At 56.3% G+C, this 27,984-nt stretch overlaps 2 protein-coding genes across 6 annotated transcripts; one reads left to right on the top strand and one right to left on the bottom strand.

The window, feature by feature from the left end:
• The first annotated feature begins 85 nt into the window (after positions 1–85).
• Positions 86–15,071, top strand: DRC5 (dynein regulatory complex subunit 5). 5 transcript variants are annotated; one of them, XR_003211860.2, is made up of 7 exons: positions 86–134; positions 7,528–7,891; positions 8,903–9,471; positions 11,501–11,950; positions 14,283–14,493; positions 14,586–14,640; positions 14,779–15,071. XR_003211860.2 is itself a non-coding variant. In XM_025890718.2 (6 exons), the coding sequence occupies exons 2-5, from the start codon at positions 7,615–7,617 to the stop codon at positions 14,490–14,492; spliced, it is 1,506 nt and encodes a 501-aa protein (XP_025746503.1). In that variant the 5' UTR covers positions 86–134; positions 7,528–7,614; the 3' UTR covers position 14,493; positions 14,779–15,071. The 5 variants fall into 5 exon arrangements, 3 of the variants coding, with proteins under 3 accessions (XP_025746503.1, XP_073761121.1, XP_073761122.1); XR_012381920.1 differs by lacking the exons at positions 14,586–14,640; positions 14,779–15,071 and adding an exon at positions 13,919–14,070 and having other exon boundaries at positions 14,283–14,399; XM_025890718.2 differs by lacking the exon at positions 14,586–14,640.
• A 152-nt stretch (positions 15,072–15,223) lies between these two features.
• TMEM151B (transmembrane protein 151B) lies at positions 15,224–23,650 on the bottom strand. Its single transcript, XM_025890717.2, has 3 exons — positions 23,206–23,650; positions 20,521–20,961; positions 15,224–19,319 (listed from the first exon to the last, which is right to left on the bottom strand). The coding sequence occupies exons 1-3, from the start codon at positions 23,326–23,328 to the stop codon at positions 18,192–18,194; spliced, it is 1,692 nt and encodes a 563-aa protein (XP_025746502.1). The 5' UTR covers positions 23,329–23,650; the 3' UTR covers positions 15,224–18,191.
• Between the last annotated feature and the right edge of the window lie 4,334 nt (positions 23,651–27,984).

The following is a 27,984-nucleotide window of genomic DNA, read 5'->3' as shown; positions in this document are numbered from 1 at the left end:
GGCCGCACGCCGTGGAGAGCCGGTGCACACGAGGGTGTACTCGCGCACATGCGCACCGGCCCTCGGCCCCGCCCCCTGGCGACGCGGGGCGTCCTTAACGACCGGCGCGGCAGCGCGGGGGGCCTTGCAGGAAGGTAAGCGCTCGGGCACCGAGAGTGGGTGAGGTGAGCCCCGGAAGAGAGGACGCTCCACCCCGGGTCTCCCTAACTCCCCCTGCCCCCCACTCCCGCCCGGCTGAGGCTGGCTTGGCTCCGGGCCGGTCTGTCCCCACAGGAAGCCCCCCACCCCCACCCATTTGAGGCGGGACTCTGGCCTTCTCCCCCAGCTACGGTCACTGTCTGCATACTGGCCCAGAGGCTTAGGGTCTGCGAGTAAAGGGGTGCTGGGGTGGGGGTGGGAGGGCACCGTGAGAAGGACAAAGGGGAAAGTGGGACATGGGTAGGTCAGACCTGTCCTGAGCCCCGGAGCCTCAGGCTTCTCAGAAAGACTGACTCCCATGCCCAGCTCCTGCGGGCTGCAGTCCTTCCTGCAGGTCCAGAAGCTTCGGGACCTCCCTTCCACCCTCCCTCCCACAGCACGGCTGGTTTCCCTTGGTTACCAAGGAACAGCAAGGGCCTCTGCACCCCAGGCAGGTTGGGGGAGAGACTTGCTCGCCTTTGGAGCTGAGCTTCCCTGCTGGGTGTCTGAGCCCAAGGCTGGAGTGAGGGGTGAGGAATGAATACTCTGGAGTCCTTTTAAAGACAACAGACCAAGGTGCTCAGGAGTTAGGAGGAGGGCCAGGCCCAGGGGTGTGATTAAGTATGCGGTCTCACTGGGGCCAATCACCAAGCAAGCTGGGCCGGGCTCTGTCGGAGTACTTTGTTGTCCCTCTTTTGTGATTTCACAAACTGGGAGTTCCCAAATGGGAATTCGAGAGTGATATGGGCCGAGCTAGGGTCTGATAGGGGCATGAAAGAGATCAGGGGAAGTCAGACAAATGCCCAGGGCCCCTGAGGACATGCCCACGGAGGGTGCTCCTTGGGGATCCTAAGGTGAAGGAGAAGGTGGCTGAGAAGGTAGGGGAAGCACAGTGGGAGAAGTGGGTGGAGGGTGGAACCCATCTAGCTGAGCCAGCCCGGAGGGTGGTGCCCAGGGGCACAGAGGTGCTTTGGCTCCTCCGCTAAGAGGAAGGCAGGGGGGGAATGAGGGCCAGAGGTGTGATGAGCAGGAAGGGGAGAGTGTGCTCCCCCAGTCTCTTCAACTTTACCATTCAGGCAGAGGGAGAAGCCTCTGCCCACAGTAGTTAGATTTAACTGGGGACTTGAGAAGTCTGAGATGTCCAAGAGGAGGGAATGTGCTAGATTCAGGCACTGAATCCCAGGTCTGTGAGGAACATCATGGGCCAGGAGAGTGCAGCTCTGCGGGATGTTCTTGGGTCCCCAGAAGGCCTCGGGCTGAAGCATACAGGCAATGGCCCAATTCTGTGGAAGGACTTCGTGCTGGGCAGTGATTTAGGGGCTGAGGGAGCCTGAGCTGTTTAGGCCAGCATCAAAAGGGTAACCCTGAGATGGCGAGAGATCATGAGCTGGAGAAAGTGGGAGGCCCGCTGGAAAAGTGCTGTGAACAACCAAGTCTGGACAATTTAGGAAGCAACACCAACAGCTCATTATTTGCCTATGCTTTTGTGCATGGAAGTAATGGACGGATATCAGCTCAAACCTTAGCTTTCCCACTTACTAGCTATGTGATGCTTAGCAAGTTACTTAGGCTTTCTAAGCCTGCCTATTTCCTCGTTTGTGCAATGGGGATAATAGTGTCATAATAGCAATGATAGCCCTCAATAATAAATTTGAAGATTTAATAAACTTATGTAGGTGAGGCCTGTAACATCTTCATCACAATATCTATCACTTATTTTGAATGCTGGCTCTGGGCCCAGCACTACATGAAACATCTCACACACATCAGCCCCTTTAATCTTCTGGATAATCTTAGGAAGTAGGTACTATTCATTTCCATCCCCATTTTACAGATAAAGAAATGGAGGCTTAGTGGGGTGTAAAATGACTTGCCCAAGGTCTCACAGATGCTCCGGGGCAGAGTGCAGATTGGCCCTAAGGCAGTGTAATTCCTGAGTCCTTAGCCAGCTGCAAACACTTTGACAGCCTAACACTCAATAAATCATAGCTGTTACATAGGCAAGGATCTGGTTCCCAGAACACTTGTCCAGCAGACACAAGCCATCAAAAACGAGGACAAGCTGGCCATACTAGGGCATGTTGTCCCTTTATATTACCTGTGCTTGGGCACATAGAGAGCGGACTTTAACACCTAACCCTTTGAGTTAGGGCCTGAACGTGATTTCAGGACCCTGGACCCTGGTCCTAAGGACACAGAGTGGGGACCTGGTTGGGGGGAGGACTGGCCTTTCTACAGGGACTGTGGTCCTGTGTGGGGTTAGGGTTGATGCTGGAGACACAGCATGTGAAACCCAATAGGCCCATGAAACAGGTGCCAGGAGGCAAAAGGTCACAGGACATGTCCCCACTTTCCCCATCCTAGGGTAACTTGTGCCCTTAGGGACCCCAGGTGGTGGCACAAGAGGCAGTCACTCCCCATGGCCCTGACCTTCTCTCTGGAATGTCAGAAAAGATTCCTGCCCCAAAGAAGGATCAGGGTCTTTAACACGCTTCCAGTCTTCAAACTCTGGGATTCTCTGTCTGCCCCATAGGTTCCCTAGGGAGACAAAGCTCCAAAAAGGAAGGTGGCTGCCATTTCTGGGGCTGTCCTCCTTGGGCCCTTGGGAGCTGTCGGGGTGCCCTTGGGCCCCTGGCTAATGGGTGTCTAGCCATGCCTCAGGCTTCCGGGGAAGGTAGTGCCACCTGCTACCACCCTCAGCTGCAGACTGGTGATGCTTGGGCCAGACTGAGGCCACCCCGTGAAGTAGGGGGAGTTATCACAGGGCCCCTGACTTGTGGGCCCTCCACATTCAGTGCTGTGTTTTCCTTGCTCCCTTCCTAACTTGGCTTGTTGAATCTGAAATTCATTCACACTCAGGTGTGGATGACTGATAAGAAGGGAGATATCTATATGTTAGGGGCCTGAAATTTCCATAGCAGGGTGCCAAGGTCTGGTTGCTCTCTCAGCCTGGAGAGGCCTTCCCTGACAGGTTCTCGTTGCATAAAGATAGGCCCCCAGCTTCCCAGGGAGCAGGGACGTGCCTTCTTTCCTGGCGGAGGGTGGAAAATTGTGGGCAGTGTCTGTGGTGAGAGGGAGATGATTGCCCTCAGGCCCTGGGCCCAGCCCTCCTAGCTGTCGGAGGACCAGTCATTTCTCCATCTCGAGAATGGGGCTGAGAAGCCTGCCCTGCCTCCCCTGCAGAGTGGCTGTAAGACCCAAACGACCTCAAAGCTCTGAAAGGAGCTTGTTAACTGCTACATGCTGAGTAGGTCAGGTTGCTGATCTATCCTGCGGCTGGAGAGATGAGAAGGGAAGCTGGAGGCCCAGGGTGGCCGGGGGAGGAAGAGGCCCCCGAGTGAGATGCCAGGCCCTGTGTATAATGAACCTGGGGGCCTCTGGCCCTTCTCAGCCATCCCACTGAACTATTTCATCTACTGATTTAGGATTTTTTCCATAATTCCATTCACCAAACTGTGAGCCTGCCCAAATGGTCAGGACACTTTGACCACAAAGGGGCAGAAACCCAACTCAGTTTCCGCAAAAGGGACCTATTAGAAGGCTGCCAAGGAGGTCTCAGAACCAGAGGAACTGCCGAGGAGCCAGGCAGTTCTCGGGGGCCTGGGAGCATGAGACTGGGGACCAAAGGTACCGGGTGCTCTCTGTCCACCTCTCATTTCTGTTGGTCTCCCCCAGGCTTCATTCCCTCCTGCGGCAGACAGGGCTCCATGTGAAGGGAAACAGCCCCCAGCAGCAGGAGAGGAGTATCCTTCAAGGATACACATCCGTCCTTGGTGTCTACCTCCACCTCTGCGGCTGCTCCAACAAATCCCAAGAAGGGCCCTGATTGGCTTGCATCAGGTGGCCACCCCTGAGCCAGTCACCCTGACCAGTATGGGACACTCCTATTGGCCAGAGTCTGTTCTCAGAAGGGGGCGGGGCAGCTCAGAACACCAGCTACCTCCTGTAAAGCTGACTTAACATGGGCCAGGGATTAGGGAGAAAAAAGGAATCAGAAACAGCCCCTGCACCTCAAGGAGCTCACAGTCTAGGGTGGGTGTGCATGGAGGGCGATCAATCAGATCACTGAAGGGACAGCAGTACAGAGGTCTGATAAAGGGCAGGGGTCAGATGAACTGCCTGGGCAGGGAGGGACCATGCTTTATATCATCTTTTTTTTTTTTAAATTCCAGTTAGTTAACAAACAATAGTTATCATAGGGGAAGTGGGTGGGGGTTGGGTTATATAGGTGATGGGGAAAGTGAAAACTGTCAACTCTGACCTTATTATGAGGTTAATGGTTTCACACTTTAACCTTACAAATGACATCAGACCCCGTGGTATGGAGGTTTCTGTAAGCCCTGCAGGACAATAGGGACTCTTTTTGATACCCACCATGTACCTGGAGCGCATCTGCCTCTTCTTTCTGAGGAGGGGGCTCAGGACCCCGGAGCCCACCACGGGGTGGGTCCTGCAGTGTCATGCCCAGAGGGGACCACAGCTCCAACCAGCAGCAAGAAAGATGAAGAGCAGACCTCAGGAAGAGTTGTTGGGTCCTAAGACAATGAAGCACTAGACAGTAGAACCAGCAAAAAGCCGCCCTGTTCCAGAGGGCAGCCTGCCTGCCCCCAGGTGGGGTTTCCCCAGCAGCAGGCCTCCCAGGAGGAAGGAGAGGGAAGGGCCTACCTGGATGGTGAGTCTGCGCAGCGTTGTGAGAAATATCTGGAGAGTCAGTCGGCTCCAGGGCAACACAAACCTGAGGCTCCCCCCGCCAAGCTGGGTCCTGCTCCCTTGGGTGTGGCCCACAGCGTGTCTTGGGATACATCTGGGCCCAAAGGGAATGCCGGAATGTTTTGAGCCAGAACTCTGGAGGGAACTTTTGGCGGGAGCCCCAAGAGCCCAGAGACAGAGCTGGGAGGAATAGGGCTGGCCTGTTGTCTCTTTCCTCCTGGCGCCCAGGCTGCCAGGCCCCTCCACCCTTATGCAGCCCCAGTCACCACCAAAGCCACCTTGCCCTCTTGCCTCTTCCCTGGAGATAGGGAAGGGCCTCACTCAAGGATACCATCTCAGGTCAGCACTCAGAGGTAGGGCTCCGAGGTGTTCTCTCCCCAGCCCAAGACCCCTGTCCCCCGTCCTCCACACCCCCCCACCCCCAGTACTCGTTTCAGACATTATCTCAGAGGAACTTCCATAACCGCCTGCAGAAGGAAGATAGCGAAACTGAAGCTCAGATAGGTTAAGTAAATTGGCCAAGGTCACACAGCAAATCACTGGCAAAGCCAGAAATGCAAAGTCATCTGGCACCTCTAAGCAGCATCCCCTCCCAGCCACACCCTCTGAGGGGCTAATAGTCAAATACACCAGCTGGTTCTTCCACAAATCTGGACACAATTGGTTTGTGAATTTGCATTTGATTTGCATAAGGGTGTCACAAATATATGGATGTCTTCCCTACACTGCCTCATGCCCCCTCACCCCCGTCTCTCTCTCTGCCCCCCACCTCCCCCCACACACAGCCAGGCTTTTCCTCCTTGAGATGCCTGGTGGACTGGGGAGTACCATCTGGTCCCCTCCATCTGCCAAGGACACCTTTGCTGGTTCAGAGTGTTCCTTCCCACCGGGCACTACACAGTGCACCGAGTCAGGGAGCAAATCCGAGGGGAAACTGCCGGGAAGAGGAGCTCCGTGCGGAGCCGCCCCGTTTCAGCCTGCAGCCTCAGGGCAGGGGCACCTGCAGCAGGGAGGCACGAATGGACAGATGTGGAGGAGGGTCCCCAGCCCCGGATACATCCTCTGTCTCCTGTCTCCAGCCCCAGATTTAGCTGCCTTTTCGCCTCCCACGCCTTCCCGCTGCCGTCTGGAATGTCGGGAGGCTGGGAGAACTAGGAAGACTGGATCGGGAGATGGGGGGGCGGGGGGAGGGGGGGCGGAGCCAGAGCTCTCAGAGGGGAAGAGGGAAGAGGGAAGGTGCAGGCACCCTGGACAGACCAGGGTCTGGTCCCCCCCCCCCCCCCCCCCCCCCCCCCCCCCCCCCCCCCCGTCTTCGTCTCCGCCTACACTATCCAAAACAGAGGCCGCTAGCTACACGTGACTATTGAGCCATCCGATTTCGAAGGCTTAGTATGAAAAAGTGTATATAAAATATCTCATTAATTTTTATATTGATTACATATTTCAATGATGATATTGTGGACATATTGGGTTAAACATAAAATTAATTTCACCCATTTTTTTTAAATGTGGATGCTAGAAAATTTTAAACAGTATATGTGGCTTGCATTTTGACATGTATTGCATTTCTATTTGGCAGTGCTGTTCTCAACTCCATCTTCCTGGTTAGGCAGTTGCTGTTCTGTAAAATACTTAACCCTGGGAGCTGTTTTGAACTAAATGGTTCTTTATTATACCTCGGTCTTTTGGCAATGCACACCCCCACGCCTCACCCTCAGAGGGGCAGTACAATGTAGGGTTAAGAGTATGAACTTGAGGGGCGCCTGGCTGGCTCAGTCGGTAGAGCATGCAACTCTTGATCTGGGGGTTGTGAGTTCGAGCCCCATGTTGGGTGTAGAGATTATTTAAAATCTAAAAAAAAAAAAGGTATGAACTTGATAGACTGAATTTAAATCCATCCTTGTTATTTATAAGCTGTGTGACGTGGGGCAAGTCAATTAACCTGTATTTCAGGTTCACATCAGAAAAATGGGAAAAATATGAGTGCCTATCTCAAAAAGGCTTTTGTGAGGATTAAATGAGTTAATATGCATAAAGAACTTTTGCAGAAATGTGTCCAGGGGCGCCTGGGTGGCACAGTCGGTTGAGCATCCTACTCTTGGTTCCAGCTCAGGTCATGATCTCAGGGTCATGGGATCGAGCCCCACGGCAAGCTCCATGCTCAGTGGGGGGGGTCTGCTTGAAATTCTCTCTCCCCCTCTGCCCCTCCCCTGCTCATGCTTGCACGCTCTCCCTCTCTCTCTCAAATAAATAAATAAATCTTTCTTTTAAATAAGTAAATAAGTAAGTGTCCAACATATATCAATTACTTATCATTGCTGTGTAGGTATTATTATCCAAAATGTGGGCCTGCTTCTTACTACAGTTGCATGTGTCACAGTACACTGTGCCTCTTTGGATGCATTATTTTATTCACTTCTCCCGTTCCTCTTATAGGTAACTGCCATCCTCATTTCACAGAGGAAGCATATGAAACTATAAGAGATTCAGTAACTTGCCCAAGGCCACACAGCTAGCCAATGGGATCTGTACCTGGATCAGCTCTACTCCAGAGATGGACCCTTAAGAACCACTCTGTGCTACCTCTCTTGCTAAATGCCCACTCCAAAGTTAAGACCTCCACCCCTCCTCTCCCTCCAGGGCATCAAGGACCTGCCAGTGTGAGAGACTCCTCGTCACAAGGCCATCACCAAGGGGCTACCTGCCCCTAGGCTGCCAGTCCACAGCATGCAGGAAACCCTAGCAACATCGACACTGTCAGCCCCCCGCCGATCCTCAATCTCCACGCAGGAAATGTTCTCCACTGCAGACCAAACTTCAAGCACAGGCCCCCAGCCCTCAAGGCCCTCAAACATCCCACCCCCCGGCAAGTCCAAGGGCTGGAATTCTGGGACCAAAGTACGTCGGATGCGCAGGATCATAGCTGAAGATCCTGAATGGTCACTGGCCACCGTGCCCCTCCTCACAGAGCTCTGCATTCAGCACATCATCAAGAACTTCCAGAGTGAGTCTGTCCCTGCCCTGGGCAGGAGGGAAAGGCCAGGAGTGGGGCAGGATGGGTGGGATTTGCCCAGAGGCCAGCCTCAGCGAGACCTCAGCGGCTGGGTCCCGGCACAGCCCCGGCCCTTCCGCACTGTGTTCTCATCCCTGCTCAACACTGCCCTTCCCCCTTGGGGCCAGAATGATTTTTCCCACTGCCCCCACTTCCAGGCCCCACCAGATTCCCACCCACACTGTGCCCTGCACGCCTATGGCCTCTCCTCACCTTTCCCACTCTCTCCAGCCAAAGCCAGCCCAAACCGTGTTTACCCAACACCTCCTCCAGTAAGCCCTCCCTGGTGGACCATCCCCCACTCTCTTGGAGCCTTCCACAGTGTGTATAGGCTCTTGGTTTGTTCTGTACCCTGCGCTCTGTAAATGGTCACCCTTTTCAAAGATGAGTTGCCAACCTCTCCTACCAGACAGGGTGCTCTGAGGACAGGATCATCATTTTATCTACAGCACCTACTGCCACCCTACCTACAATATACTCACCTGACGGATTTGTTGTCTGCCTCCTCTCCTAAGAGGGAGTGGCTTCCTCTGTCTTGTTCACTCTTATATCTGCGGCACTTAGGACAGTGTCTGGTGCACAGGAGGCGGTCAAACATTGTCTTGTTTTGAGATGAATGAATCAAATCATTTGGGAATCTCTGAACTCAGGATTATGTCCTGCATCGGACCAAGTGATAATTGAGGGCTAGACCTGAGATTCTTGCTCAGACTGGGAGCTCCCGGAAACCAGATATTACGCTGTCCACTTCAGGCAGGAACACCCCACAGCCAGGGGCTGCGTCTCCTGTCTCAGCCTGAGCATCCCTGGGAGTAAAGGCTGTCGCCCCTCTCAGACTGGGGCTCCCCGAGGGCCGGGGAGGGTCTTCCATTTCCTCGGTGCCCCTAGGCAGGCCCGACCCAGGGCACCACGCCGTGGGGCTCGCCCACACTGTGACTCCTGCTTTCCTTCCTGTTCCCAAAGACAACCCTATCCTGAAGCAGCTGCTTCCAGAGCACCAGCAGAAGGTGCTGAGCCACCTGTCACCCGAGCTGCCGCTGGCTGTGACGGCCAACCTGATCGACGACGAGAACTACTGGCGCCGCTGCTGCATGCACCGCTGGCCCGTGTGCCACGTGGCCAGGCACGGCGGCAGCTGGAAGCGCCTGTTCTTCGAGCGGCACCTGGAGAACCTGATAAAGCACTTCATCCCAAGCACCACGGACCCCGCCGTGCTCCTCGACCTGCTGCCGCTCTGCCGGAGCTACGTGCGCCGGCTGCGCGTGGACCAGCTCCTCCCGCCCGTGCAGCTGCCCGGCCCACCCCGGAGCGGGGAGCTGTCCGACTCGGGCAGCGAGGGGGAGACGGAGGAGCCCGCCACCGACCACTACCAACTGCGCGACCTGGTGGCTGGCCTGAGCCACCTGGAGGAGCTCGACCTGGTGTACGGGGTCAAGGACTGCGGCATGAACTTCGAGGGGAACCTCTTCCTCTTCACCTATCGGGACTGCCACTCCCTGGCGGCCACCATCAAGGCATGCCACACCCTCAAGGTACCCGTCGGCCCAGCCTTCCCCCACCTCCCATCCTCAGCGCCTCTCAGATTCCCTCTCCCCTCCTCTTCCTCCTCCTCCATCCCCATCTTCTCCCTCCCGTTTCCTTCTCATTCACTGACCAAGTGTCCTTTAATGCACCCTGCACCAAGCCGGATTCTGGGGGTGCAGAGATGAACAAGGCACTGCCTTCCCAGTTCACGAGCCATTTATCCGTCCAAGGATCATCTGCGCTCCAGGCCCTATCCTAGGTGCTGAAGATTCAACAAGGAGCAAAATTAAACCATTTGTGCCCTCTGGAGCGAACAGTCTGGTGGGATAAAAGGCACTCATCAGCAATCATGTAAATGCGAAATTACAACTAGGATAGGCTTGCTAGATTTAGCAAATAAAAATACAAGACATCCAGTTAAATTTGAAACTCAAATACACAACGAGTAATTTTTTGGGTGAAGTATGTCCCAAATATTCTGGTTGGGAGAGGGAAAGCCTGCCAAGAAGTCAGAGAAAGAAGAAAAGGGGGACATGGCCCTGAGTCACAGAGCCAAGGGAGGGGTGCGTTTCAAGAAAAGGGGCAGGCAGCAATGGGGGGTGGTGATGCTGAGGACCGAATTTAGCAAACTCGGAGGTCACAGAGCCGGAACTGTCAGTGGAGTGCCAGAAACAAGGACCAGATCCGAGTGGTTTATGGAAAGAGTGGGAAGTGAGGAAACAGGATGGCTGTGATCAGCTTTTTCAAGAACTTGGCTGTGACGGGAGTGAAGAGGAAATCAGTAATAGATGAAGGGTTTGGGTTTTCTTAAAAAGATATTTGCATGTGTTTAAAACCAATGTAGAGCTCCATCCAATAGCAAGAAAGCGGCCGAGTCCAGGAGAAAGGCACAGGTTCATTGACCGAGGAAGGCTCCTGAGAAGGCAGGAGAGGTAGAATTGAGGACCGAGGTGGGACAGTTGGCTCTGGGCAGAGGAGAGAGTGGATGTGGTGGGTAGCAGTGGGTTGCTGTTCGGTATTAGGAAAGTGAGGGGTTCTCATTCAATGGCTGGGAAGGCAGGAGGAGACTTGACTGCTGAAAGGAGGCTGTACGGTGGCCCCCTGAAGTTTGAGGAGGCTGAAGAAGGTTGAAGTCATTGTTTCAGAGGAGGAGAGAGCATGTTGTCCAGAGAAACAGGGCTGGATTGGCACACAGCATTGAGGGTCTATTGGTGGTTCCAGCGATACCAACCAGTCCTGTCATGTGACATTTTTCCATCACGTCAGTTGCTTGGGCACCGATATGCAGAAAACAGAGAGTGGGCTTGATCCAGAATTGGAGCTTTGCCAGATAGGTGCAATGAAATGACAAGAGGGACAACAGGCTCTCAGTTGGCAGGGGACTGAAGGATGGGAAGAGGGTGGAGGGGCCTCAAGGAAGAGGGAGGGGTGGAAGGAGCTGGGGAGAAGGGGGAGGGTTAGGGCTCCCATCTCCGGTATCCCCCACGCTAGTCCTACCCCATCCTTTCATTTTTCTCTCCATCCTTCCATTTCCCATCTCTCACCCTGGTTCTTACCCTGGCATCTCCTTCCAAGAGTTCCTCTCCTCGCCCTGGTGGATCTTGGCCAGCTGAAGAGGGCACAGCGAGGGGCTGGGGCATCAAACAGACCTGCATTCAAACCTGCCTCTGGGGCTTGATCACTGTGTGACCCTTGACAAATGACCCATCCACCCTAAGCCTTCCTTTTCTATCGGTAAAGTGCCTGGGATGCTGAGGGTTCGAGATAATGGTTATGATACCCTCTAGCAGCATGCCCAGCATGCAGTAATTTCTCGATAAATGCTAGGCTTTCCTTCTACGGCCTGCCACCAGTTCGGCACCGATCTGCCATGTGGGGCAGTTCTGCTCTGCCCAAGGGCCAGTCAGGTGGCCAACAGCAGGTGAGCAGAACCTCAGGGCTCCCTGGGGCCCCCTCCTCCCCCTGCAGAAGGTAGGTAGCCAGGCAGGCAGATTCTCCCTGGCTGCGGGCTGCTGCATACCCTTTACCTGCCCACAGATCTTCAGGCTGACCCGAAGCAAGGTGGACGACGACAAGGCACGCATCCTAATTCGCAGCCTCCTGAATCACCCAGCCCTTGAGGAGCTGGACCTGTCACACAACCTCATCGGGGACCGGGGTGCGCGAGCCGCAGCCAAGCTGCTGAGCCACAGCCACTTGCGTGTGCTCAACCTGGCCAACAACCAGGTGCGGGCGCCTGGTGCCCAGTCTCTGGCTCACGCCCTAGCACACAACACCAACCTCATTTCCCTCAACCTGCGCCTCAACTGCATTGAGGATGAGGGTGGCCAGGCACTTGCCCACGCCTTGCAGACCAACAAGTGCCTCACAACACTGCACCTCGGTGGCAATGAGCTGTCTGAGCCCACCGCCACGCTCCTCTCCCAGGTGCTCTCGGTCAACACCACGCTCACCAGCATCAACCTGTCCTGCAACCACATTGGGCTGGTAAGCTGTGCCCTCTGGGGCCTTGGGGGGTGGGTATGGAACCCAGCTGCCTTCGGGTGCTTCCAGGGTAATTGTTAAGAGGACAGACTTTCCCTGGTTCCAATCCCAGCTCTGCCATTTTGCACTTGGTTAAATTACTTAGCCTTTTTGGGTCTCCATGTCCTCATCTGTAAAATGGGGATCATAATAGTATCTACTTCTAAGTAGATACTATTGTTACTGGGAGGATGAAATGAGTTGTATTTGTAAAGAAGTTAACATTACAGGCACTGGCTAGGACCTCAGTATTGCTAGCTGTTACTATTATTCAGGGTTATATCCTATGCTAGGCACTGATATCCTTCAGTGTTCCTTTATTCCTCACAGTTATCTAGTAGAATGTGTATTCCCCCCCTTTTTTTTTTGAAGATTTTATTTTTAAGTAATCTCTATACCCAACATGGGGCTCAAACTCACAACCCTAAGATAAAATGTTGCATGCTCTACCGACTGAGCCAAACAGGTGCCCCTAGTAGAATGTGAATTCTTTCTTTCCTTTTCTTAAGATTTATTTATTTACTTGAGAGAGAGAGAGAGAAAGAGAGATGGGGGACGGGCAGAGGGAGAGGGAGAAAGAATCTCAAGCAGACTCCCAGCTGAGCCAAGAGCCTGACACAGGGCTCAAACTCATGACCCTGAGATTGTGACCTCAGCGGAAATCAAGAGTTGGACACAACCGACTAAGTCATCCAGGCACCCCTAGAGTGTGTATTCTTAACCCCACTTTACAGATGGAAAATTGAGTCTCAGAGAGGCTAGTGAATTGCCCAAGAGCGTCCAGTCAGGAGAGAGTGGCAGAGCTGTGATTCAAACTCAGGACTGTTGAAAACCAGATTTATTCATTTGGGGTGCCTGGGTGGCTCAGTCAGTTAAGTGTCTGCCTTCAGCTCAGGTCATGATCCCAGGACCCTGGGATTGAGTCCCACCTGGGGCTCCCTGCTCAGCAGGGAGTCTGCTCCTCCCTCTGCCTCTGCCCCTCCCCCCTGCTCATGCACATGCCTCGCGCTCTCTCTCTCAAATGAATAAAATCTTTTTTTTTTATTTATTTGAGAGAGTGAGAGTGTGCACAAGGGGCAGAAGGCGAGGGGGAGAGAGAAAATCTCAAGCCGACTCCCCGCTGAGCACACGGAGTCTGATGCAGGGCTGGATCTCTGGACCTTGACATCATGACCTGAGCAGAAAACTAGAGTCAGACGCTTAACCCACTGAACCACCCAGGCGCCCCACCTGGATCCTTTCTGATAGATGATGTCTCTCATTTTCTTGACCAAGTCTCAGAATAAGAAATACAATTTTCACGAACACCTAGTAAACATATACATCAATATAGTATCATTGAAATGTACTTTTACTGCTTGTGATACATGCTGATATTTTCCTTTATATTCTATTCTACGTCATTTTTTAAAAAATGCATCTGCAACCCATTAAACTGGCTTTGCGACACACTCTTGGGTCACAACCATAGAACACGACCATTCTGTCTCTCACATAAGAGTGTTTCCACATCAAGCATGGCCCACCCAGCCCAGAAGGGGTTGGAGCCGTGAGGACTAGTGAGGAGGACCCTCCATGTCCTCCAGGTGGGGCCCTGCACCCTCTACCAAGAGAACAGTCTTGCTCAGACACACATACACCGTCTCCACTCGGGGTGCTTTTGGCTACAAGTAACGGAAACCTGAACCAGGAAACAGCTTAAACAAGAGGAATGTTCATTATGTCCCATAATCAGAAGCCCCAGGGTAGGGGGCCTCTGGAGTCGGTAAATTCGCTGGCTCAGTGCTGCCATCTGCTCTGCCCACCCAGCCACATGGCCATATCCTCTCAGGAGCTTCTCTCACGGTTCCAAGATGGCTGCTACACCTCACACAGGGCCAAGCCCAGAGGCAGGAAAAGGGAGAGCACCCCCCTCTCTTGTTCTCTTTTCAGAGTGAGGAGACCCTTCTCAGAATGTCAGAATGTCCTCAGATGTCATTGGCCAAATCTGTCTCACATGCCCATGGCTGAATCGGAGGAGGGGAATTACCATCATTGTCACAGAGCCATGTGTTTCAAACCATGAGCATTGAACAATCCATTTAGTAAGTCTTGAGCACCATTTTTCTTATAGAATCGAATGGAATAGGACAGGGTAGCACAGGACACAGTGGGCCTCACCAAGAGGCCAACCGTGGTTTTGCGAAACTCTCGTTCTCGTCGCATCTTTGTATAAACGTGTGTAAGTGTGCACACACGCGCACGCGATCCCGGGTAGTGAGATGAAATGGCCCCTTCCCTGGTACTCCCCTCCCAGGACGGCGGGAAGCAGCTCCTGGAGGGCATGTCGGACAACAAGACCCTCCTGGAGTTGGACTTGCGCCTGTCCGATGTGGCCCAGGAGAGCGAGTACCTCATTGGCCAGGTCCTCTGTGCCAACCGGGAAGCCGCCCGCCAGCGGACCTTGAATCCTGGCCACTTGATGTCACCAGTCATCGCCAAGGGCCCTGAGAAGCCTGCACGATAAGGTGGGGGACAGGGCTGGGCTGGAGCAGCGACGGGACCTGGGTCACTGCCCTGGCCCCATCCCTCATTTCATGCTCGCTTATGCCTGCTGTAGAGTGCCACGCTGGTCTAGAGGGAGGAGAGCGGGAGAGACCACGGATATCCTCGGGGTCAGTGATCAAGGGTGATGCGGATAAAGACGGGGAGGGCACTGGGATGGGGGAGAGAAGGGGTACGGGGTGGGACCCGTCCCCTGTACCCTGGAAGAAGATATTACCAGACCCCCTGAAATGACCGACTTCTTCCAGGATGAGGGAAGGCAGAGAAGATTCTGAGAGCCTCCCCAGACTCTCCCCTGAAGGCCATCCATCTCCCTGACCCCGGCCTCCCGACCGTCGTCCTCTCTACTGAACAGGTCCTGGACTTTTTGACCTTCAAAACATGTGCATGCCTGCAGGGCACACACGCACCCTCAGTCTCTCTCTCCTCTGGCTACTGCAGAGCTTTGCCCGGCTCTTTCACTCTCACTCCTGCCGATGCTACCTCGCTATTACTTGACTCTGCTAAAGGAACGGCCCATTCTACAGGCCATTCCATCCCCTAATTCTCATCCTCTGCCCCCCCCAACACACACACACAACCTGGGAAGGGGGAAACAGAGGTGACAGGAGGGACTCAGACCCACTGCCCCCACCAGGGAGCTTCTGCTGGGAGGAGGAGAGCATGGGGGAGGTGCCACACAGGGGAGGGAAGTCAGTGAGTCATCCGCAACTTTATTATCCACGTTTGATTTGTACAATCTTTGCGCTTGGAAATCCACGACAGAAAGGCCACAGTGTGATGCACCCAATTGACAGAGACCTGTCTTCTCCCCAGGCAGGCCCAGCCCACCCCCACAAGCCCTTGTCCTCGGCACATACGGAGCCTTCCAGGTGCCCTCTGAGAGTCCCCATCGCTCTGTAGCTGCCCACAGGAGTCACATCAACCCCCAGGGCCACGAGAGGACCTAATAGGTTCAGGCTGAGCCCCATCTCCCATCCTCCCCCACCCTGCTGAGGAGTCCAGAGCCTCCAGACCCGTGGTCTTTCCAAAGGATGGGTCGTGGGCTGCAGCCACAGCCTAGGGGTGCCTGCTCTCCAGGGACTCTTTCCAACAAGCAGGCGCCATGCAGAGCACCAAAGGGGGCTTGGGAGTGACTGCACTTGTGTGCCTGTCTGGGCAACCTAGAGTCTGTCTGTGCCTGACACCCTCTGACAGTTCGGGAGTGCAAACGTGTAGATGTGAGGGTGTGAGTGAGTGAGTGAGTGTGTGTGTGTGTGTACATAGCCACAGCTGCTAGCAGAAGTTCTAATTAGAGAAACAAGAACATTCAGTGTGAAGTTTAATTTTAGAGATTAATTTTCTGGTTTTCGTTTTCCCTGGCAATCAATAAAGCTACCGAGAAAATAGACCAAAGAATCGCTTTCTCTCTTAAGTCTGTGCGTGTGTGGAAGGTGAGGCTGTCTGTGTAAGACCTAGGCAGAAATGGTCAATACAGGCAAAAATAATAGTAGGGGGTCCCCTGTCCCCTCCTCCCAGCTCAGGCTCGGTCTCAGGAATGGGCCCGAGGGAGAAGGAGCTGAGTCCCTCCCTCCTTGGAGCCGGGAAGTGGCCAGGCTGCCTCCATACAAGGGCAGGACATCCCGGTGCCAGCTGGCCAAGAACTGGGGCCTGCGGCCACGGCTCACCACCTGGACCTCACAGATGTCCCCTCCGAGGAAAGAGGGGTGCTCCAACCGCCAGGGCCCCAAGGAGCACAGACTCGGGGTCCAGAAAGGTTCAGTGCTGACAAGCAGGTGGCCATGGCTTCCCAGGCCCAGGGAAACCTAGTGGGCAGCTATTCCCTCCTGCCCAAGCCTCCCCTTCTCCCGCCTCCTCTGCCTTCCCACTCAGCCATCTCCACAGGAAAGGAAAGCTCAACCCTGATGGGCCATTGGCCACGGTGTCCCCACAATCTGTATCTCCCAAGTCCCCCAGGGAAGGGGGACGGGGAGCCAGAGATGTTGCATAGGTGACGGTCATGCCCTTGGCAGCTGTAGGCCTGGCTAGGCTGGAGGAAGATGGGAGAGGAGGCTGAAGGAGGGGAAGGAGGAGCTCATATGGCTCAGACAAAGTGAGGAGCATCAGGGGTGAGCGATGTTGGCGGCCCAAGGGTTATCCTCTCCAGCTTGAAATGCGAGCTCAGTCCCTGGGCACTGAGTCTGCTGGGAAAACTTTAGCCAGGGGAGTTGGGAGGGCAGGGGGTTGTACACAGACATGCACACTGAAGCACATCAGGGTGGGAGTGGTGGGAGAGAAAAGGCCGTGTCAGAGCTTTAGGAGAACAGGACGTGGGACCACCGCCCTTGGGTGGTGGCAAGGTGCCCTTTTGAAGACCCTGGGGCACGCTGCAGGGCTTCAGCTCATGGGATAGAGGAGGACAGAGGGAGTCGGGCAAGATTTAGAGAATTTCTGTCTCTGACCCTGCCACTGGAATTGAGTATTTCTCCAGTCAGGGCTCATGAAGACATCCTCAGCCCTGCAGAGGTAATGTGTGGGGACAACAGCTCTTCACACCACCACCCCCAAGTCTGGGAAAGGCAAGGGTCGACCCAGACACCCCCACCTTTGGAGGTCCTTTCGATTTCCCTCCACTGCCCACTCCCACCTGCTAGGAGAGCTTCCCTTTGTCACCCGGGTCTGTCTCCCACTCTTCCCACCCAGGCATTCACCTTGACCAGCTTTAATGAACACGCAGGTAGGGGGTTGTCTCACCCCCTGAAGGGAGAAGCCCTGCCAGAACCCCAGTCAGGAGGCTGCTGCCAGGAGGCTGCAGAGTTTAGAGACAGGACTGAGGTACATACCCTCCACATTTTGCCTCCCTCCTCCCTGGGCAACTGCTCTTCAGGGCCAGAGGGCAAGAGGGAAGGGAGGAGAGTGACGCGTGCGGTGTGAGCACAGTCCCTCCAGGACCCACACTCCAGGGACCCAGCAAGATAAACAGCAGTGGACGGAGTGGCAGAAAGGAAACCCCGATGTTTTGGGGCCAGCGCCAAGAAGAGGAGAGCAACATTTGCACGGTTTTGGGATGGAGCATCGGGGCTGACATCCGGCCCCGGCCTCAGACCCACTGAATTCATTAGTAGGTTGGAAGCCAGCCCGGCTGTTCACCCAAACCACCGCCCCCTCCGTAGAGAGAGGCCCTGGTGGGCCCAGGCAGCGAAGGAAAAAAGCCCCCTCCTGCCTCTAGACCTCCCCAGCTGCACAGCGAAGGCCTCGCCCTTGCGACGGGCCCCACGCGGTGCCACAGCACAGTCGCCGCTAACAGTCAGAAGATCCATTGAAAGGCTGAACGGGAAATCTCGAGTGTGCGAGTGTGCGTGGAGGGAGGGGAGGTGTCCCCCTAGGAACTGAGGGGCGGGGCTGGAAGAGCCGACCGTGTCCAGGCGGGGTTCCCCGGAGCCGCCCTCCGCGCTCCCACCCGTCGGTCTCTTTATGTACAGGAAAGGCGGGGGGTGGGGGGGTCCGGACCCCATCGGGGTCCGTCCCGCGCACCCTCGCCTCCCTGCTCCCCGCGCCGTGCCCAGCACAGCCTCAGTCACCATCACGACTCCCCCCACTACACGCCAGGGGCACGGTCCGACGAGGGGCAGGAGGGAGGACGGTGGGCCTGCCGGGGCGGGGGGGGGGGGGCGCCCGGAGGTCACAGTGAGGTCTCTACGCAGGAGCCGTGGCGGTGCAGCGGCCGGTGGCTGTGGCCCAGACACCCCTCCTGCCGGTGCACGATGAGGACCGGGAAGTAGAGGGCGTCGTGGTAGGGCGGCGGCGGCCCGGCCTCCTCCTCGTCGTCGTCCTCGTCGTCCCCCATGCTGGCCTGGCTCGACAGGCGCGTCTGCTCGGTGGGGCAGCTCGCCTCGTTGACGCTCCCGCTCCGGCTGCGCCACAGGCAGCTGCGTCGGGAGCCGTAGAGGCGGCCGAGCGAGAAGCGGCTGCCCCCGCAGCCCGGCCCGCCCCCGGGCCCCGGGCCGGCCCGCGGGCTGGCGCAGATGCTGAGCGCGCTGCGCGAGAAGATGGACGAGCTGCTGACGGCGCGCTGGCAGTGCTCGCAGCTGCGCCGGTACGGGGCCACGCCCGCCGCGCCCGGGCCGCCCACCCCGCCGTAGCGGCACGCGGGCGCGTACCCGCCGCCCGCCGCCCCCGCGCAGCGCGCCCCCAGCCCCGCCAGGTCCATGAGCACCGCCTCCGAGTAGCTGGGCACCAGCTGCTGGTTGGAGCGGATGTGCCACTCGAGCTCCGTGCTGTCCACCGTGTTGACCCGCGGCAGGCGGTGCGTCAGCGGGGGCAGCAGCTCGTCGCTGGGGCTCAGGCCGCCGCCCGCGCTGCTCGCCGAGCCCGGGCCCTCCAGGCCGAAGAGCTTCTCCACGTGGTAGTGCGCGTAGGCCGTGCGGTACTCGGCCAGCACGCGCAGCGGCCACGACAGCGTGAGCAGCGCCGCGGCCCAGAAGGCCGACGAGCAGGCGTACCACGGCGGCCGGGCCGGGTCCGGGAAGGCCACCATGAACTCGCGGAAGTCCACGTTCTTGAGGTGCATGCCCTCGCGCGCCTCCATGTAGTCGTCCAGGCCCTCGTTCTCGGCGAAGAAGCGCGCGCGCTGGCATAGGTAAGCGTTCTCGGCCTCCACGCTGGCGAAGCTGAAGCACTTGGTGAAGCGCAGGCGCGTGGCCGGCGCGCCCTCCAGCCCCACCAGCGCCTTGGACACGTCGCGGACGCCGCAGCGTGCGTAGTCGAACTCGGCCTCCGCCACGTGCGTGTTGACGCGCTCATGGTAGACCTGCGGCGCCGGGGAGGGCGGCGGGAGTCGCTTCTGTCGGCTCACCCTCGTCCGCCCCATCGCCGCTCTTGCTGCCCGCTCATACCCTAAGCCTGCCCCGCTTTAGAGCCCGCTTGGAGCCCGGTAGGATCTTACCATCTGCTTTACAGAGCAACGCAGGCCCTCAGCGTCATCCATTAGAGAGGAGGATGGGCTGAAAGTCGGACCTTCCCCGGGTGCATGCTAATTTTAATTAAGCCCTGCTTCATCAGGGGGTCAGGCGCTGGCCCTGAACTGCCCGTCGGGCTTGCCCGACCTTTCCGCCCGGTCTCCCAAGTCCCACGCTGCCCCTTCTTCCCTTTTACAGGTGTGTTCACAAGTGGGCCGAGGAGGGCCCTGTCGACCGGTCTCTGTCTCTGGTCTCCCTTTTCCCACCTTAGCTTTCACCCAGCCCCCTCCGTGATTCTCACAGGCCCCAGGCTTCTGTTTACCCATCCCAGTACTGAGACAGAGGTCACTCTCCACTGAGAAAATTTCCTCTTCTTCCAGGGCTCTAATGATGCCTAATCCTGGCGGGTCCAGGAAGTGCTAATTAGCCCCCGCCCCCACCTCTCCACTCTCCATGGGGCCTCCCGTGCCTACCTCCACCTCTTTGCCAGCGGACTCCCACCTCCGGGAGCCCTGGACTTGGGATCCAGGGCCCTGGGTTTGAGTCTAGCACTACCACTTAGAAGCTGCAGACCTTGGGCAAGTCAATGAGCTTAGGATTCCTTACCTGTGAAAAAGGACCTGGTAGCAGCCACCTCACTGAACGGGTGAGAGCATGCTGTGAGAGAGTGCATGTGAAGCCATCTCCAACCATTAAGCACTAAGCTGAGATCCTGACAGACCCTGGAGCCAGACTGCCTGGGTTCAAATCCCAGCTCCACCACGTACTAGCTGTTTGACTTTGGGCAGGGTACTTAACCTCTCCAGGCCTCAGTTTCCTCATCTGTAAAATGTGGATAGTAGTTACCTACCTCATAGGGTTGTTATGAGGATTAAAGAAATGATTTGGTATTTATGATGTATGTCGGGCAGGGCCTGGCTGCTAAGTGTTTGCCGTCATTATTATGGTTGTTACTGCCCTCCTGTTTCAGTGTCCACAAGAGCTCACTGCTGCCTGAGTTCCTCCCCCTGGGGGCAATCAGTCAGGGTCCCAGCACCCCCCCCAGCCCCTCACCTGGGTGGTGGTGTAGGCGTCTCCATTGCGGTATCGGGTGACCTGGCGGGTGCGGCGGACATAGTGGTAGCTGATGGCCTTCCACCAGATACAGGGCGTGGCCTGCTGCATGCGGCCCACACGCTCCCGCACGCTGCTCACATCAACACGGTGCTGCAGCTCATGGCGGGCTTGGCAATGCCAACACTCCACCAGGTAGACGGCGTACAGCATGAGCAGGAAGGCCAGGGGGATGTAGACATAGCCGTTGGAGCAGGGGCTGTCGTGGTACATGAGGCTGTTGCCCTGGTAGGCGCTGCTGAAGGTGAGGCGGGTCACCGTGGTTACGTGGCACCAGGCCACGGCCCCCAGACAGCCGTACATGAGCAGCGAGAGTAGCAGGCACTTCCAGTGGGACTCACGGCAGAGGGACTTGGTGAAAGAGGGCTGGATGGGACGCTGCTGCTCACATGGGCAGGGGAAGGTCCGAGATGAATGGGGAGTGAGACGGAGTGGTAGGACCCGGCACAGAGATGGATGGAGGGGTGGAAGCCAGCATCAGAGATGACAGGCAGACAGGGACGTGGAGAGAAAAGGTAAGACCAAGATGGGAGCCGAGGACCAAAGATAAATGCAGAAATGACCCAGAGTGAGGCACGGGGACAGGAAAAGAGAACAGAACACCAATACAGGGAAGTGTGGAGAGAGACAGACACCCCAAAAGGCAGAGAGGGATCAGAGCCAGAGACGGAGGGAGGAGGCCCGGGTGGCAGAGAAGACACAGATGGATAGGATGGCACCCAGAGAAACAGAGTCCAAAGGCAGACATAAAGATGGCCATGAAACAGGAGGTGTGGATGGGGAAGACAAGGGAGGACAGATAGGCATCAGCGAAGGCAGGTCCCCAGCCAGGACTCCTTCCAGGTGTTCCAGGAAAGTGGGGAGGGACCCACTGACATCACCTTCCCACTTAACAGGTGGGACCCTCACATCTTCCCGATTCTTTGAGTCCTGGGTTCTGGAGGAGCCAGCCCTCTTTGACCCATCCACCTCCCCGTCCCTCACAGACAATTAGTCTCATACCTCCTTTGGAGGGGTGGGGGGTGGGTGCTCGGGAAACCCCAAGCTCTGACTCTCCCCACAGTATGACCCCGAGGCCCCCTGTAAGTCTCCTCCCTGGACCCTAACATCCCTCCCCTGTTCTAAGATGAGAGGGAGAGGACTGGCATCTCTGAGTAGAAGGCAGTCCAGGAGAAGACATCCAGAAGGGCAGAGACAAGTGGCTGGCGAGCGGGGCTGTGAGACCAGGTTAGGGGGGTAGGGAGGAAGACGTTTGCCGTCCAGTCATTTGTCAAAATGATTCTTGGGGCTCTCTGGGGGCCTGTTAAAACACTTGGCCCACTCCATCCACGGTCACCCCAGTGAGTTGTTTACACGTCTAGACTGGGTGCTCCTGAGGGCAGTCTCATTTTCTGCATCCTGGGTGCCCACCATGGTGCTGGCACCCAGCAGCCACTTAATAGATGAGAATTGAGTTGGATTTCTGGTGGTGGGCTGTGCTTTCCCACTCCCCCTCCCTGCTGTCTAGCTTTAGGAACCCTCCCCCCAACACACACACACACACACACACACACACACACACACACACACACACCACTGAGATCCTGATTTCCTCCAGTTCCCCAGGCCTGACCTGGAGTCTAGCCACGGAAAGGGAGAAAAGGGTAGAAAGGAAGGGCACAGTCACAGACAGCGGGCCCTGGACCTGGTGTGAAATGAGAGGAAAGATCTGGAAGTGTAGTTAGGTAGGTGGGCTAGGCAATAGCACACAGCATATACAAACAAGATTAGGGTACATGTACCACCCTTCCAGGAGCCTTGTCCTTGAGGGGTGTGTAGATGTGCACCTCTGTGGGCCTGCCTGAGTGTGCACGTGTCCCATTGACAGCACATCTGAAAGGGTCTCTACCTGCAGGTCTGTCCCTGCCCATGTGCTTCTGCCCTAGTGCAGTGTGTGTGTGTGTGTGTGTGTGTGTGCACGAGTGTGCATGGGAGATTGGGGGAGGGGAGCAGTGCTACTGGTACCTTCCTCAGTCTCTTTGTTTCCAGGTTCAGAGGACTGAAGAGTAGGGCCCCCAACTAGGGATATGCTTATTTCCAACATTCTGAAGGATTCCTGGGCTTAGGGCCCCCCCCCCCGGGGGAGTGGGGTAGCTGCATGGACACTGGAAGAGAGAGGTGCACTCACACACTCCCAGTGACCCCAGGGGGAGTCGCCTCTGTACACATTTGACCTTCTTAGGACCACAGCTCAGGTACCACCACCATTTCCCCATGGTACTCTCCTGCCTCTGTAGCCCCTACAAGTCGCCCTTCCTGGCCTTCAAGATAGCATCCCCTCCGCCAAACAGGATTCCTGCCACCGTCCCCACCCCATCCGCCCGGGGTCCGCGAGGCTCCACCCCTAGGCCCCTCCCCCTGCCCAGGACCCCCCCCCAGCCCCGCCCCCGGCGCAGCCCCTTCCCCGCCACCGCGGACAGCTCCGGCCGCCGGTGGGGGCATCGGCGCGGGACTGCGGCTGCGGCGGCCGACTCGGGGTGCGGGGCGCCGGCCGCGCTGCGGCGGAACAGGCGGGGGCCGCGCGTGGCGGGGAATGGGGGGCCAGGCTGCGGCCGCGCCCGGGGAAGGGGCGCCGCCTGTTCTCACCTCCTCTCGGGCGGGGCCCTCGTCCGCCGCCGCCGCCGCCGTGGGCTCTTCCGGGACCCCGGGGCCGCCACCTCCGCCGCCGCCGCCGGCGCTCTCTCCCGCGGCCGAGCCAGGGGGGGACATGGCGTAGAGGGGGTGCGTCGAGCTCAGGGCTTCCCGGGGGGCTGCCGGGGGCCGAGGGCATCCTGCGCGGGCCCTGGGGAGGGGGCGGGAGGGGGCGGGGCCCTCACTGCTCCCCACCCCCCGCCGGGGGGAGGGGGCCTGGAAAGGGCACCGGGGGTAGGGAGCTAGGGGCTGGGGGGTGGGGAGGCGGGCTGGGGGGCCGGGCCGGGGGTGGCCGGGGCCGGGGGCGGGTGTCACCTTGAGGCCCTCGCGGCGCCGCTCCGCCTCCCGCCCGCTCCCGCCGCCGCCTTTTGTCTGAGCGGAGCTGGAGCCAGCGCGCCCCCCCTCTTCCTCCCAGCGCAGGAGCCCCGCCCCTGGCCCCCCAAACTCCGCCTTCCTCAAGCCTACCTAATAGCCACCCCCCAAAGAGGAGAAGCAACAGGGGCTCCCCGCACCCCTTTCCCACTCTCAGCCTTGCTCACCGCACCACCACCCCCCATCCCGGGGAGATCTGTGCAGCAACTCCTTCTGTCCCTTCTCCGTGGAGGGGGCACCAGCGGTTCAACCAACATCCCTCCCCATCACTGGTTCCCGCAAGTTCCTGGGGCCGAGGGTGGGGAAAGGAAATTGAGCCTTGGAACCCTAGGGAAGATCCTTATTCCCAGTTGGGTGGTAACGGTTTAGGCCGGAGCCAGCCTTCAGAGGCCAGACCCAAGTGAACAGAGATGGAATCGGGTGAAAGGGAAAGGACTGGAGCTAGATGTGAGAAAGGACTAACAGAGGGCAGAGGGGGGAGGACATTAGAATGGGGCTTCACAGAGCCATTTTCCTTCCCTAGAGAAACAGTCCCAAAGAAGCAATGAAGCGTGTGCATTGCCCTAGGCTGGAGATCAGGAAACCTAAGTTCCAATTCTCAATCCTGGCTCTGCCATTAAGGGGTTGTGTGACCTTGGGCAAGTGCCTTCCCCTCTTTAAGCCTTAGTTTCCTCATCTGTGCTTTGAAGAAGTTGCCTGGACAATCTCTAAGGCTCTGCCCTTCTTCTGTGGGTGTAGGAGGCAAAATCATAGACCCCAGGCCAGGCTGAGTGACTGCAAGTAGCCCACCCCTTCCTGCCATCCACCCACACTGCTTCTCCCTATACTGCCTGGGACTGGCAGAAAGAAAACTGACATGCATTCATTCATTCCTGGATGCATCCATTCAATAAACAGGCATTGGCTACCTACTGTGTACCCTGTTCAGAAATGAAACATACAATATTCTACCCTCAAAGAGCACAAAGTCTAATGGGGAGGGGGCAATCATTATGATAAAATAGTATAAAGGCTATGCATATTCAATCTGTGTGTGCACACTGTGGAATCCTACTGTGTGCCCTGTGCTACATTAGAGTCTTTGACGTATAGTAACTGGTCCCCCATTTACCCACAAGGAACCAAGGTATAGGGAGTGTGAATGATTTACTCAAGGTCACCTGCTAGTATTCACAGAGCTAGTCCTAGAATCCAGATCTTTCCCATTCCAGAGGCCATGGGGATATTTGTGGGTAGGACGTCAGCTTAAGGCAAAGTTTTGGAGAATCCAGTCTTTGGGACAGGGGACGAGCGCACCGATCTGCTGGGATGCTCACCTGAGGCAGAGTAGCCACTGCCTCTGTCCCACCCCTCCACACACACACCCACTCCTGGTCCTGCCTCCATTTTCCTGTTCTCCTCTTTCCAGGCAAAGTGAAGGTGGCTGACTGGCTGTCTCCTGCTTCAGAACCATCCAGCCCACATGATCCTCCACGGGTCAGTCATTCTGTCCTCCAGACCCAAACAGAGGAAGGGTGTGGTCCTGAAGAGGCAGGCCTCGCCCCTTTTCTCATGGCATAGAAGGAATCTCACTCGGTGGCTCACTCCAGCATCTCCCACCCATATTTTGTGGGAAGCCCTGCCTCACATCTAACTCCAGCCCCTCTTCTGGTCTCAGCCAGTTCCACCTAGTTCAGTCCTCACTGCAGACAGAGTGCAGAGTCCCTAGGCCTGCTGTTTCCTAACCCAGATAGGAGGCTCACACTCCCCATTTAGTTGTTGTAATCTTGCTCCTGTTCCCCACGCCTACTGCCTGCCTGGCTCCACCTCAGGGGGGCTTTGGAAGAGAGCTGACCCAACTCCTTTTGACCAACCCCAGAGCTCCCAAGAAATAAAGGACCCCTGACAACCCTCCCCCTTCTCCATTCACACACATCACCCTTCCTTGGAAGCTCAGGGGAAAGAGGGGTGAAGGGAGGGGGCGAGGAAGGAGCCAGCTGACCAGCTGGTCACCATGGCAACGGGGCCTGTTTCCTGAAGAGGAGCCTGGCTGGGGCGGGTGGAAGCTGGGAGTGGGGGCACTACAAAGGGAACCAGAAGAAAACAGTGGAGAGAGAAGAGGACTGGAGGGGCCGAGGAAACAAAGGGCCCTGACCATGCTGAGGCCCGAGTCAGAGTCCCCAGGTCACCCTTCCAAATGGCACTGTATGGTCCCTCTCTCCATTCTGAAGTGTCCCCAGAAGGGCTTCCTGTCAAGAGTGCAGGCAGGGTCTGGAAGCCGCGAGTGACTCAATGCTGACCTCATGTGGCCAGAACAGGGGCTGCTACACACCTGTTGGGGTTCCAAGCAAGACATGGGATTGAATTGGGATAGGTTTTTCCTTAAATTCAGCCTCTGTCTGAAGGAAAGGGTGGTCACTGCATACTCCTGAGTTCTTGTGTCCCTGCGGTGGGTTCAGACACCCCAACTCCTTAGACCTTCATGAAGGAAACAAAGTTTCATTGAAAATGTTTTTCAAAGTTTTGGATTAGGGACAGGAGAACCTGGCCCTGTCCTTCCTGACTGGTTTGATCTTGGGCAGTTCAACTCACCTCTCCGGGTCACAGCTTCCCAACTTTAAGATGGGGATGTGATAGTGCCAGATCTGAGCCCGTGTAGTGTGGGTCTTGAGTTCCTGACTGTATTTTTGCTCTAGTCTTTGAGGATGAGAGAGGAACATGTCAGGGGAGGAAGTTGAGAACATCTGAAATCACACTGACCTCAAGGAAGGAGATGCCTCAATTTCCTTGGGCTTTCCCCTCGTGGCTTCTAACTGCCTCATGCTCAATACATCCTCTCCACTCTGGCTCTCCACAGGGATGAAGAGCAGTGGGGCCTCTCCTCCCGTCTGCCCACCACTCTTCTCTCTTGACTCACCCCTCCAAGCACACACACACTAGGTACCTCTCTTCTCCCCAGCCCTCTTCCCTTCCCCTCACTCCACTAGGTAGTCGACCCCGCTGTGTGCCCCCACGGCACCCTGCTCTCCCTCCTGTCTTAGTACAAGCACTCTGTATTATCATTGCCAGGGAGATTTTTGAAGGCTGGGACCATGGGACGTTTTTGAATGGGGGTAGGATTAGTGGTTGTTGGTTATTACCATTACTATGATACTTGGTTTTGCTTCCAGCAGAAAGACCAATGTCAGGCATATAGGAAAAGCCCCACACATGTTTGTCAAACAGAGGAATAGATGGATGAATAAAATGAGGTTACATGGAGGAGGGCAGTAGAAAAGCTGGTTCGTAGCTGTCTACACTCACTCCAGCTTCCTTCCCCCAATGCCAGAGCTAGAAAAGGGAGATGTTCCTTTGGGGATGATCTTCTAAGGTCATTGATGCCCCTGGGTTGTCAAAAGGTGCCAATCACAGGTTGCCAGTGGGGGTTATGAAGCGAAGGATGTGGGTACTGCCAGGGTGCAGAGTTGATGGGACTTGGGGTAGAAGATGAATCATGGGGCACAGGTTGGGGCTCACCATGTGGGTGGAGTTTGCCTATAACCTCCCTAGGCCCTTTAGACCCAGGGAAAGCAGGGACAGGGAAGGAGGAAAGATGTGCTGGCATTGGGGCTGTGGCTGTGGTGGAGACCTCAGCAGAGCATGGCCCAGCATGTCTGGGGCCTCCCCATCCTGGCCCCACCATGAGGAACTAAACTTCCCTGACCACTAGGAGTAACCAGATGTTGTAACTGCCCAGAGCCAGTGTTTCATCCCTGTGAAGAATGACCACTCTGCTTTTTCAGACAACAAAAAAACATGACCACTCTGCATTTTTTTTAAGACAACAGCTTGCCTGAGAAAACTCACTTTCAAAAAAAACCAAACAAACAAACAAAAAACATCCTTGGGGCGCCTGGTGGCTCAGTCGTTAAGCATCTGCCTTCAGCTCAGGTCGTGATCTCGGGGTCCTGGGAACGAGCCCCACATCGGGCTCCCTGCTCAGCGGGAAGTCTGCTTCTCCCTCTCCCACTTCCCCTGCTTGTGTTCCCTCTCTCCTGTGTCTCTCTGTCTGTCGAATAAATAAATAAAATCTTAAAAAAAAAAAATCCTTGTGCCCAATTCTATGTGATCTGGGAAGTTGCTGCAGGAGACCCTCTATCCAGGACCCAAAAGGAGAACTGGTCCTTTAAAGACAGTAAGTATCCCCTTTCTTTCCCTGCCCAAACGCCCGGGCACCGATAGATGAGAAAACCACAGAAATTGAGAGAAATGGGTAGGAGATAGGAAGCAGTGCTTTCCCTGCAAGATGCCCAGCCTGTGCAGACGATTAAGAAATATTCCTTTAAAAACAAACGAAAAGGGGCGCCTGGGCGGTTCAGTCGCCTAAGCCGCTGCCTTCGGCTC

Source organism: Callorhinus ursinus, unplaced genomic scaffold (assembly GCF_003265705.2).
Source record: "Callorhinus ursinus isolate GAN/ISIS: 27379988/994484 unplaced genomic scaffold, GSC_fseal_2.0 scaffold22, whole genome shotgun sequence".
Taxonomy (NCBI): Eukaryota; Metazoa; Chordata; class Mammalia; order Carnivora; family Otariidae; genus Callorhinus; species Callorhinus ursinus.
The sequence above is the reverse complement of the archived record's forward strand: the minus strand, read 5'-3'. Positions and strand labels throughout refer to the sequence as shown.